The sequence below is a fragment of the Zonotrichia albicollis genome, chromosome 11 (genome assembly GCF_047830755.1).
Source record: "Zonotrichia albicollis isolate bZonAlb1 chromosome 11, bZonAlb1.hap1, whole genome shotgun sequence".
Lineage (NCBI taxonomy): Eukaryota > Metazoa > Chordata > Aves > Passeriformes > Passerellidae > Zonotrichia > Zonotrichia albicollis.
In genome coordinates this window covers 3,495,428-3,508,272 of record NC_133829.1, presented here as the reverse complement: position 1 = coordinate 3,508,272, position 12,845 = coordinate 3,495,428, and the positions used below count along the sequence as shown (strand labels likewise).

Here is a 12,845-nt window from a genome sequence, read left to right as displayed (position 1 = left end):
ATGAATAGTAAAAAGAGATAATTTCTAGTAAGAAAAATGCTTGTATTTGTGCACTAAACAGATCCTTGTCTTTGCTGTGAAACCATCTTGAAACATTACAAATTATTTTTAAGAAAAAATTCCAGTAGGAGAAGAGCACATATATATTGTTAAGAAACCAAAGGTTTTATTTGTTAATGTGCTAAGAGACTTTAAAATTGTGTAATAATGGTCATGTGAAGAATTTCTGTGTTCTTTCCAAGAAAGCATTAGTAACCAGGCTAAGGTTTTCGTGGGTCAGGCAAGAGTTGAAGATCCAGGCTTTAGTGCTCTGTCTGGCCCTCCACTGGAGAATAAAATCTGACAAGCTGCTGTTACTGACATAAAGCTTGATTTCTGAAAATAGAATATAAATTGCCTTGTGTAAGTATTGAATCTCTGTCTGGGCATCCTGCAGTCAGACTGACTGAAAAAAGTCTTTTATATGAGAGGTGATGATCTCAGCACTCAAAATAAATTTTGATCTTATTTTTTGCAGATTGGATTTCATAGTCCCCAGTTAGGGATTTGTCAGTCTTGTTGAAGGCAGCCAATAGGTGGTCTCAGCTTTTTTTTTCCCCTCACTTATTTATCCACCAGGCTTCTTCTGCAGCTCCTATTTTTCCCCAGCTGTTAAGACCATCCTCTATTCCAATTTTTAACCTCCATGGATTTTATGTGTGGCATTAATAGCCTCACCCTTTACATAAAGTAGAGCAAATATCCCAGCTCTGAACTGCTGTAAGGAGTTCAGGGTTTGTTCCTTGGTGAGGTTGGTATGGAGTTATTCAGCTTGAAAATACAACATTATAGATTTATTTATTGTGATAACTAACTCATTGGGAATGGATCATTGGAATACTGGATCTTTGAATTCCCACTTATATTTTAACCTCACGAATGGGAAAGTATTAAATATTTAGCAAGAGGCTTATTGACTTGCTTGCTGTTTAATGCTGCTGTTTTTTGGTTGTTTCTCTGGGCTGTTTCTCCTTTAATCAGAAGAGATGAGATTTTTGTTGTCAGAGAAGTGCTATGGGACTTCTTTCACATCTGATAAGGTTGAGAGTGGTTACCTCCGTTTTAGGTCTAATATCTGGGAAGGCTGACAAATTTGTGTTTCTGTTCCATTTGTTAGGACTGGCCCTAACAAGTTGCTCTTGGCTTCAAATTTCAGTTGTCATAAACAATTCCAATTCCCCTGTTGACTTCCCCAACCTCTTAGTAGAATTTTCCTATGCGTGTCTCTCTGGAATGATCGCTCGCAACAGGGATCACGTAAAGAGTTATTATTTTTACTACAAGCTAAGTTTCTCTCTCTGGATCCAAATAACCTTCCCTTTCCATATATGATTTGGGAAGGGCGAGGCTTATAGACTTATTAGGATATCTTCCCACTACAGCATGGCTGTTGTTTTTATTTTTCCTTTATCTGCCCACCCCGTGCCCTCCAAAGGAACTCTGGATGGGGAAAGGTGTAGTACAGAATCACCCAGTGGCACTTAAAATACATTTTTTTCGGGGGCTGGAGTTTGCCTCATGTGTTATGGTTAAGAAATCCATGATTGTTTTCTGCTGATTGATCCAAGACACGGGAAGCAAACTGTTGGGTAGGAAACTGCTCCCCTCAGTAAAGGATTTACTGCAAGAGGCTAAAAGAGATTGTCACGTGGCAAAGTAATGGGCACATAGCATACGTGGTTCACCCCTTGGGTGTGTTCTCATCTCTTTATGTTATTTGATGAGTAATTCCTCCAAATGTCCCATGTCTAGCACATCACAGAAGGTGGGAATCTATAGAAACATAGAATCATAGAATAGTTTGAGAAGGGACCTTTAAAGGTCAACCCCACCATGCACTGCTCTCTGCAAGGAATCCTTGAGGGGTGCTGCACTGGAGAGCAGGATCAGGCTTACTTTGGGTTGGTCATCTGAGTTTCCCTGTAAAGTTACTTTTATGATTTTTTTTCTAACCACTTTCTAAATGTCTTGTGTCCTTCTAGTTGTGGTTCTCCAATTCAAGTTTCAGAGGTGAAACTGCTCTCTTTTTCATCAGGCCAGTTAACTGTGTTCCTGCCAGCAGAGGTGAAATCTATAGGGACAGAAACAGATCATGTCCTGCCTTTGCAAGAACTGGCCATGAGGACCCTCTATAACACCTACTACAGGTTTTTGAAAGGTATGAAATTTCTTCATTTTTCAGATTACAGAAGGAGTGAAAGTGTTTTCTGGCAGTGATAGGAACATTTTTAACAGTTCTTCAAAGGCTTGGGCAAGGATTTATATTTTAAAATATTTATTTAATCAAATTATGTTTGAAATACTGCATTAGAACAAAAATGTCCAATATCAAAAACCAGAGTTCCAAAGACTAATTCTGAGGTCGAGTGGTGCTTATAGATGGTTTCTTACTTGAAGCCTGTATGAAGAAGGGCACTTTTTTTTGCAGGAGAAACTCTTTAATGGAAATAGGAGATGAGAAATACAGTTCCTGAGGCAAGATCAGATGCATCAGCCAACAATGCAACTCCTTGCCAGGCAGCACACTCCTAAACTGGCAGACTTGTTATACATAAGGCAGAAGAAATGCGAGCAGCCCTCGGCCATTTCAGCACAGCGTGACAGCTGAGCTGCTTTAGTTCTGCCCCAATTCAGGCTCTCTGCTCTAAAGTGGCCCTTGGCTCATCTGGTTCTGCATCATGCAATCACATGAGTTAGCAATATCTGATGATAACCTGCAGATCCTCTCAGATCTGGATGTGTTGTGACTCCCCACTGTTGATGCTATCTTGGGAACTCTCAGCTTTAAAGGTCAAAGGAGAAAGCGGAAGAGTGGAGAGTTCCAGTGGGAGGATTAGAGGGGTTATGGAAAGGGTCTCTTTGTACCTTGGCCCCTGGAGTAAATCCTCACTGCTTCACCAGGAGAAGTGCACAAGGAGTCTGCCTTTCCTCACCCACTTGTGACTTGCACAGTCATTTCTGGAATCCAGCTGTGTGGATGTGGTTCCTGAAGATGCCAGTGAACTTTGGTGTGGGAATGGGAAAGTGGTACTGCAGAATCAGTTTAAGGGATGGTTTGTAAACAGTTTTATGCAAGGCTGTGAGGGTTACACCCATTTTCAGCCAAGATGCAGAACCTGAAAAAGATGGATTTATATATCCATAAACACCCAGCCATAGCTGTGTCCTGTTCTGAGCAACCTTATTAAAGACTGTGGGCATGAGCACTGCAACAGCCCAGCTTTGGTGAGCAGGAGCAGGGCCTGTGTCAGGCAGGTGTATGATAATGCTGTGCTGGGGAAGCAGGTGGCACATATGATTAAAGTAGCAGATTTCATCTGTCACTGCCTAAATTTGCAGTTTCAAGAGTGCTGTTAAATACTTGGCAGCTGCTGGGGAAGTGACAGAAGTGACTGGACTACTTTTCCTCAGTCTTTGCTTGGCTGCAGAGTGTGACCTTTTCTTTGTGACGCACATGTCCTGCTCGTCCCCTCCTTGGGGCCCTTGTGGTACATTGTGTCTGGGGTTCAACCTTGCAGAGGTGGAAAGCTGAAACCAGTGTGATACCATAAAACTGATTTATCAGGTACTGCATCTTGTCTTGATTACTCAGCACCTAAACTCACTCACCTGTCTTGCTGTCTCTCAGTTTCTAGATAGAGATTAGCATGTGGGGTTTAATTTATAAAACACTGTGTGGTTTGGGCCAGGCCTGGGAAAGTGATGGCTCTTTCCCAGGAAATGACCCTGGAGTCCCTTTTGGTGAAAATGATGGCATCCTGTAGGCTGTGGGGGAACATTTAACAGATGAGCAATGTATTGATCTTTTTAGAGTGGTCTCTTTGGTTGGGCCTGTGAGAATTATGCTGGGCTGGATTGAATTTCAAGTAATTCCAAATACTGCAAATCTCTTTTTGCTGATGATGGAGTTTGGGCTTTGTAGTGAGGTTAGCTATCCTGCTGGATTGGTTGCTGAAATATTTTAATAAAATACTACTGATGTCCTTTTCATAATGTATTACTATTAGTTACTAAACATGTCTAGATATCTGTGTCTAAAAATCCTTCATTATCTTTTAATCCTTTCTAATATTTGGTCAAACTATAATATTTTCACCTGGGTATTTTAGCCCAGTTAAACTTATTCCCACAGATGCTAAGCTTGTACATTTAACTTCAACCTTTTGAATTTAGACATGGAAAGCACTATGTGCCTCACTCTAATTGTGGTAATTTCTATTACCTCATTGTTGTTTTGACAAAACCTTAAGAATGTGAGGCAGCTGTTTTCTGAATTGTTCATGGATCGTGCTTGTGTTTGCCTTTATCATGCAATCATTTTATTATAAATATTTTTTGTTTCTTTTCTTCTCTAGATTTAAACTTTCTGACTCCAATCTCACTACCCAAAAGCCTCTTGGAATTGCTGCACTGTCCCTTGGGACACTGCCACCGCTGCAGCCAGCCTATGTTTACCATTGTCTACCCAAAGCTCTTTCCCTTGAGGGAAACTCCAATGGCAGGATTGCATCAAGGGTAATTATGCAGGAAATTACACTGGGGTTTCATCTAGGAAGAAAAACACCTTATGGAACAAAGCATATTCTTAAGGATATTTTTTTAAACTTAGCATTTCAGATCTCAAGTCCCTAGCCTGTGATTGCATGTATATGTTGACAAATATTTTATTCATGAGTCAACCAAAATATTTCTGTTAGACTCTTAAAAGGGTCTCCAGATACGCTTGTCTCAGCCTGGTGTGAGACAGGAAGGGGTTTGGATAGGATGGATTGAGCTGTTTGTGGTAGTGCAGCACATGCCTGGCAGCTCTGTGCCCTGGGAAGGAAGTGGTACCTAACACCAGTAATTGCCCTGATGGTCTCTGAATTCAGATTGCCACCTCCAAACAAAAAGTGCTGCAGGATCAAGACGGAAAAAAACTCTAAAGCTAGAGCTTAATTAAAATGTTCTGCAGTAAAATACTCTTGTTTTAATTTCCACACTAATTAACTGAGATATGCTGTGGAAGCATTCTGCATAGGAACATACATTTTGTAGCAATACATGTTTTTAATAATACTTCAGTTTTATGGTTGTAGCAGTTGTGAGAGTGTCTACAAGATTCACAAGTCAAGTGCACAAGCCCACACAGACTTGCTGGCCTACTGGACAGTACAGTCATAGAAGGGACTCAAAATAGGGATATGGTTCAGGGAATGTTGCCTTCATGTATATAAAGATATAAAATACCTTTAAGGTGAGCCCTGATTGCTTTGCAGTGATTCTTTCCCTAATCCTTATTAGTCTGAGTGGATACTGTAGCCTTCCATGAGCCATAATATCAATTAATCCAGTTTCTGCAGTGGAAAAGCATCATCTGAGGAATTTCAGCTTGTGCTACTTGAAAGGTAATAAAGGGAGTTTAAAGCTTAGTCACTTGGAGTTAAACAAGCAAAGGTGATGTTAGATTCTTGTTAGAGAATTCAAGTCAAGCCATTAATTACAACTAAAGTATAAGTTCCTGTCTAATGCAGGAGCACCACTTAGTTCCTGGTCTGTGGAAATCCATTGATTTGATAGTGGATTTGATCTTCCATTAAAAGAAGAAGCTGTTTTTCCATAGGAAGATCATCAATAAAAGAGCAGAGACTAATGGGTGGTTCAGGTTGAAGGTACCTGTTTTACACAGCTGTATCCCAGCCTGTTTTGCTGTGAGTTTGTAACATGAGAAGCATCTGATTTGTAAGCAATTCAGCTTTATGAAATGAAACAACTTAGGTATGCCAAATCTGGGCAGCAGCCAGAGGGCTGCATAAATGCTATTTTGGAAAAGCCATCTTTCTTAGAAAGATCTGATTGCAGAGATTGCACACTTCAATTTGCCACTCTGTTACACTTCAGTCATATGTCGAAATTCAGTGGATTTCATGTTGAGTGAAATAATTAACTTCCATATTACAGTCATAATACTCTTAGTCATGTTATAATCATGCTATAAAGAATCTCTTTCAAACATTCAACAGTATCATTTTCTAAGAAAATGATGGAAAACTACTGGCTAGTCACTAAATCCATCTATTATCCTGAATAATTCAACAATGTGAGAGTTTGGACTACTTTGTAATTAATTGCTAAGCATTGCTCATTGTAGAAGATACAGTTACAAGATGATAGACATTAGCAGTAGACACCTTTAGGAATTATAAAATTTAAGACTCCACAAAAACATACTTTAGAGCTGTTTTGGAAGAACACTATATTAACATTCAAAAATGTAATAATTAAAAATACGTATTTCTGCATGGTTTTCACTTGTTTCAAAAATAGTTATCATTTCTTCCCTTAGACAAGAATGTACTGTGTTCTGCAAAATGCCTTTAATGAATCCAATCTTAAGTAGCTGACATTTGATGCAAATCCACAGAAAATGAGATCTAAACAGGGCAGCCTGTCATCCTTATCTCTGTAGCTGTGCACTTGACGTGGTAAGATTATGTGGAATTGTGGAGGTGTGATAGCTGGTTTAGAAAGATGTGAAGGACAGGGTTTCTGTTCTAAACAGCTTAAAGTGACCATGAAAACACACAGGGTAGGATCCTGGGCATTTGAACAGCACTGATTAGCACATGCCACATCCATGCCAGTAACTCCTGCCTGGATTTCCGTATCACATTCTGTATCCTCTTAGAGGGAGGGAGAGTTACGTGTTGGACTGGATTTCTGTAGCTGAAGAAGCACAGATGCCATGAGCACTGGGTAAAGTGTGATTTCTGGGTTAGTGAAGAACAGATCTGAACATTTTGAAGGCAGATCTCTCAGTCCCTGGCAGGCTGGAGCAGGAGCAGGGTCACTGTGAGGCTCGGATCACACTTGCACAGTGCCATCCCTGCTGCGCTGCGTGGCACGGTGTGACAGCACTGCCTGTCACTCATCCTTTCTGAAGATCTGCTTGTTCACTCTGCTAACCAGGGAGGACACTGCCCTTCAGTCATGGCATGCCTACAAGCAGTAATTTAAGAAACACACGAGCAGGGCCGAGGCTGCCCAGCTATTTTCCTGTCAGCTGCTAAACCTGCTGGCTGTGACACTCAGGCACACCCTGCTCAGAGAGAAAAACCACACACTGCTGCTCTAAACCCAGTGCATAAGAAACCAGGAAGGTTTTGAGAACCCCTACAGTGTTTCCCTGCCTTGGTGTCAGGCACTCAGAGACAGCAGATGAACCTGTGCTTTTTCTGGGCTGTGGAGATGGGCTAATCCTGTATTTTACAAACCAGCACGTTGTCTGTGTGGAATGCAGCCAGGAGCTTTAATCTTTACTGACAACTGTTCCCCCCCTCCCCTTTTGTTGTTTTTTTTTTCTTCTAGGAGGACAACTGTTAGTTTTGTGGCATACTGCTGCTCCACCCAGTGTCTGCAGACTTTTGACCTACTGAGTTGATAAACATTTCAACCTCCTCAGGAGTGGTGCCAGTGTAAAGCTGCGTTCGATGCCGTGTCCCTGTGGTACTGGAATACCGTGTGTGCTTGTGCCAAAGCAGCAGAAGTGCCCAGTCAGGAACACTCTGAGGCACTTAAATCCTGCCCTATCAAATCTGGATGAACTGCAGGAACTTTTCAGAAGTGTAAATACCGAGCTTTTAAAAGTATTAATTTCTTTCTCCTCCAAGGCAGCACACAAACCAAACACATTCACAGGCTCTGACTTCAGGATTTCCAGTATTTTTCAAATGTGCCTGATTTCAGGTTGACCCATTGCATCATTTGAGGCAGTTGCATTCCTCTAACTGGAAAAAGAAAAGTTCAGTTATGGCAAACAAATTTTGACTTATTCATCCCTATCCTCTTCCCCTGTACAGCTGCAATCAGGTGTATTGATGTAAGCCTGCAGAAGCCTTTGATGGATCCCAGTGACTTTTCCATAGAATTCAGCCTTACTTTCTCTCTCTCATCTCAATGTTTACTGCAGCAGAGTTATCCCAGTTGTATACCAAGTCTTTGACAGTTCTCTGTGGTATTTAAATCCACATGCTAAAAGCAGATCTTTCTAGTATCATTAAATACCACAGTTATTTAATGGGAGTAACTAGGATATGTCTGGAGACTGAAGATCCTGTTTCAGTGAAGGCTGGTACTGATGCCTACACTAAGGACTCTTGCTCCAGCATGTTTGAGGGTGTGTTGTCTTTATTTTCATTGCTTTATTTTTAGAAATAGTTCTCCTTTTGTTCCATGGAATTCTTCAGGAAGAAGACAACTTTAAGTATCAATTTCCCTTGGAAAAAATCCAACTAGTAATATGATAGTAAACCTTTATATTTATTGTATTTTTACAGTTGCAGGCTATAGATCTGCAAAGAGCTGGTCTTGATCTTTTTCTAGATTCAGCATTTGGCTGATTTGTCCAAGTGTGTCAGTGGATTGTGTGCCTTGGAGAAGGCTGGAATCCAGGAGCAGGTGTGTATCTCCATGCACAGGTATATTTGCACACATGGATACCTGCACAGAAGGGCTGGGACATTTGTTTTTATACATTAATGGCAGATTTGGTGCAAATTGCCACTCACTATCATATTTGTGGGAATCTCTTTTTGTTACATCTTGTTTATTTTAAATAAAGAATGAAGGATGGAAAAAAGGCCCAAAATGCCTACATGACTAAACATTTTGATTTTATACTAAAACAGTTTATACATGATCGGCCCCTTTTGATTTGTTTTTGAATATATAATATTTTTTAAATATAATTTGTTCTTCTTTTTTTTGCTTTCTATTTCTTAGGTATAAACCACTTGTTGATTTAGCACAGTGTGCTGCTTTGTGCAGTAGGTAGTTACAAGCTGAAATAGATATGAATGAAACAGTTTGTTATAAAAATGGCAAGATAAAGAGACTTATTTGGTAGTGTATTAGCATATGTTGTGGTGAGGTGTGCGTACTTTGAAGGCAGGAGGCATTAAAATGTTTTCCTGTTGCCAAAGAAGCATTTGTTCCCTCTGCAGGCTTCCTGGCATCTCTTCAATAAATAGAGTATCTTAAGAGCTTAAAAGAGTACCAAAAAGGCAGTTTTGAGGGTGGAATTTTTAGGTTGTGCATGTAACTTGTAAAAATCTTTCCTGGTTTTATTGGGTTGGTTTTAGAGAGTTGAAGTAGCATTAAGAAATGTAGAACTTAATCATTCAGGAATGCAAGTATCATCTACTGCTTAAGAATTGTGAAACTTTCTAAAATAAATCCATTTATTGAATCTGCTTTGCAGTAGGGGAAAGAGCCATCTCCAAGCAGCCTTGGTGCTTTTGGATTTCTGTCTGTGTCATTTCCCAGGTTTGTTTCCATGCTGGAATCCCAGCAGGCCCAGCCACCCCACAGGGTTCACTGCTGAGGCAGCAAAATCCACCTTCAGCTTTATCCTTTTCCTTCAGTACCTCAGAGCTGAGGTGTAACCTGCCCGTGTACAATTATATCTGTATCAGAAATGTGCAAGTGTAGGACAGAATCCACTTCTGTAAAAACAGATGCTAAAAGCTATGGTAGTGTTACAGATGTTAATTTTTATACAACACTCTGATCGGGATTTTTCAGTATTAATTTTTACTGTGGCTTCCTCTGTCTTTGAAGGAGATGTTTTCTTGGAAGTTTTTGTCCTCTTTTTATAGCAAGTTGTAGACTTGAAATCACAGTTTATATCTTAATTCAGTCTGTAAATACTATTTTGGAGTTAAATCTGGCTGTGATCACCTAAAAGACATCAGCATTTGTTTTATTAGGAGTCAAGAAGAGTGAAGCTTGATTTTATTATTATAACTATTTATTTTTTTTTCTTCTTCCCATAATCTAATTATTTCTTATTGAGTCTGCATCAGTCTCTTTATTATTGTCTCCAAGTGCAGTTCAGAAGAAACTTAGCCTGTTCTATAAGCAGGATGAATCTTAACTAACACTTTAATAGATGATATTTCAAGAATGGAATGTTCAATAAATAAATGACTTAAACATGCAATTGAAGCTGAAATGTCATACCCTATTTTTATAAAACAAAGAAGGGGAAAGCCAATATATAGACTGAGAATGCAGCTTAAGTTCATGTTTGATGTTTTGGGGTTTTTTTTGTATGAACAGTGTTTGTATTCATCTGTATCTTTGGGTGATATTCTTCTAGATTAAAATAACTCCATTCTCACTTGTCCAAATTTTTCTAAAGTTGTTCTGCTGTAAGAGTATTTCATAACCAGCAAGCATGAGAGCCAGCTATGCAAATTGCAGAGAGGGATTTTGTTGCTGATTGAACTGTGCATCACTGGTTTTTCAAGATGCCCCAGTGCTTGGACTTCTCTGTAGTTGGTTTGTTTCTGGGTAATTTTTGATTTCTTGCTCTGGTTTGTCAGGTTAGCTCCCACCTAGGTAATTTTTTCTGTGTACTTCAAAACATCAGGTGCCAGATGTTGAAAACAATTACCATCTAAAAAGGTTTTTTGTTAACAGTAGATCTTAATTCTTCACTTAGGGTGGAAGCAGGAAAAGTTTTTTGATTTCTTTTTTCTCAAGGCATTACAAAGAGAAAGGTGCAGGAGAGGGATGAGATAAAATAAGTCTTTAACCCATTGATACTGCTATAAAATTTTTCTAAGTAAAGATTAACTGCAATTATAATTAGGGATCACAGCCATAACTTTTGTTTAAGTTGTGATAGTAAGCACCATGTTAATAAAATTCCAACCCTATATAGAGGTAGCTTTTGGTTCTGCCATGAAGGAAATTGAGGAATCTCTGGCTTTGTTTAAAAATCCTTTTGAGGGCTTTTGCCATGGACACTGTTACATTCAGAGCATTTCCTGGGAACCTTCCTCATCATCTCTCAGAGGATCAGAAATGCCCTTTCCTGTGCAAAGAGCAAGGTCTAATATAAAGAAATGTGTATTTTTCTGTTTTGATGCTTCTCCTGGGCTCTTACCACGGTTCATTACAAACCTTCTATTTACTTGGTTGTGGTGAGGTTGAGATGTTGCTCTGAGCAGAGCAGTGCTGTTTATTGCCAAGTTGGCTTCAATTCCTGCAGATTGAATTCTGCTGAATCCCTTTTTCTGGCATTGAGGGGAGCACAGGACTGTTCTAACACCCGTGTGGGAGCAGCGTGTCAGGTTCTACTGCCAGCCCAGCCCAGCTGAAGCCTGCAGTGACAAACCTGTCACTAGAGAGGACAGCTGGCTTTTCAGGGCCACTTTGGCCCACCACAGTACCACTGATAACAGAAGAATTTTTGCCCTGATGTCAGTGGATGATGGGTCAAGTTCTAGTTGATGAGAGGGAGGAATGTGTGTTGCCATCTTTGTATTTCTTGCAAAAACTGGGTCGACACCAGAATCCATGGCTGCTGCTCTGTCTGCAGCTGCACTTCCATAATTCCAAGATGTGACTATCTTTGCCTCTTACCTCCCTCTTAATACTACTCATGTTGTTGCAAAATGTTATGGTTAACTTGTGGTAGAAGAGGCTGAATAAATTGAATCCAGAGTTTTTATTACTTTTTTGTATTACAGATCTATTTTGTAGGAGACCGAAGGTCTGGTGGAAAGAAATGGCAATGTTCATGTGAAGTCTTCATTGCTTTTGCTTTTATGTGCCCTTTTTTGGATTATAACTTGAACTCTGTTTGCAACTGAGTTCATTCTGTGTCTGTGGAAAGCACATGTGCATTGCTTTCTTGCTCTGTATTAACCAAATGTCACTTAGTGTGAAGGTGAGCTTGCTAGATGGTTTATTTAAAGTTAGTGGTGCGAATTATTGTATGTGCTTGTTAATAAACTATATTTTTGGATAGAATTACCATTCATTAAAATTAACTAAATTCTTGCTCCTGGGACTATTAAGCTATGTTAGAATGTAGCACTTAATTTACATTTCAGTTCATTTGCATGGTAATTAGCTAATAAGTCTCTTGTCCCAAGGCTGAAGAGGTGGGGTGAAGACACTTAAAACACTCCCAAACCCAAAACACCACTTCAATTCATTTAATCCCTTTGTCTCAGACAATGTAGTTCATCAGATCTTGCATAATAGGAACAAAACCCATATGGAAACGTTACTTCAGACCCTTCCACGGATTGATCAAAAGGAAAATAAGTTTCTGTAGGGCTGTACTGCCACCCTGACAGTCCAGAGATGAGGCTGTGCTTCATGGATTCCTTACTAAGCAGCATTCAGCAGCTTTTTTTCCTCATTTAACAGATATCATGGGAACAAGGCTGCCAAAAATAAGTAGAAATTAAGCATCTGTTTTTCCAGTTGTTTCACTCCTTGCTATGCAGCATTTTGCTTCAGTCAAAGCTGCTGCTCTCCATGTTGTGATGAGTTCTTTGAGCTGGATGCTGCCTGGATTTCTGTGAGTGTGTTGGGTGAATACTCAATATCTGTTCTCCATTGAGACCTGTGGTGGCCAAGGTCACTCAGATCAGTTGGAAACCTTGCAGTTTCAGGTGCTGTCCAGACTTCCCTGAAGCCTGTTTGGTCTTTAGTTTACAATTATTTGCCTTTTTTGTATTTTACAAATGACAAGGTAACTTTTCCTGCCCTTGCAATGGAGGTAACCTCTGTTTGCCTGGCAGCAGGAGGAGGATGTGAGTCCCTTAATAAATGGGAGAACAACCCTTAACCTATAACTTTTACCAGCCACTGATGTGTCCCTTATGAATTAGAAAGAAAGAAACGGGAGAGCTTAACATCCTTTTCCTTTGCAATTAAAAGTACTTGGCATAAATGCAAGCTAAGTGGAAACTTCAGTGAGTGAATAATGCTATTGTATGCAGGAAATGAGAGGAGCTGAGATCTCA

The 12,845-nt window shown here is 39.9% G+C and overlaps 1 protein-coding gene across 2 annotated transcripts in view; it reads left to right on the top strand.

Moving 5' to 3' along the window:
- Window positions 1-11,792, top strand: part of LRRC28 (leucine rich repeat containing 28) — a 52,385-nt gene extending 40,593 nt beyond the window's left edge. Inside the window, exons 8-10 of one of the 2 annotated variants that reach the window (XM_074549193.1) lie at window positions 2,022-2,197; window positions 4,395-4,554; window positions 7,387-11,792. In XM_074549193.1, the coding sequence (XP_074405294.1) occupies window positions 2,022-2,197; window positions 4,395-4,554; window positions 7,387-7,459 (409 nt within the window). In that variant the 3' untranslated portion in view covers window positions 7,460-11,792. The remainder of the gene's footprint in view (window positions 1-2,021; window positions 2,198-4,394; window positions 4,555-7,386) is intronic. The other variant, XM_026791265.2, reaches the window with a different exon arrangement.
- Window positions 11,793-12,845: the final 1,053 nt, after the last annotated feature.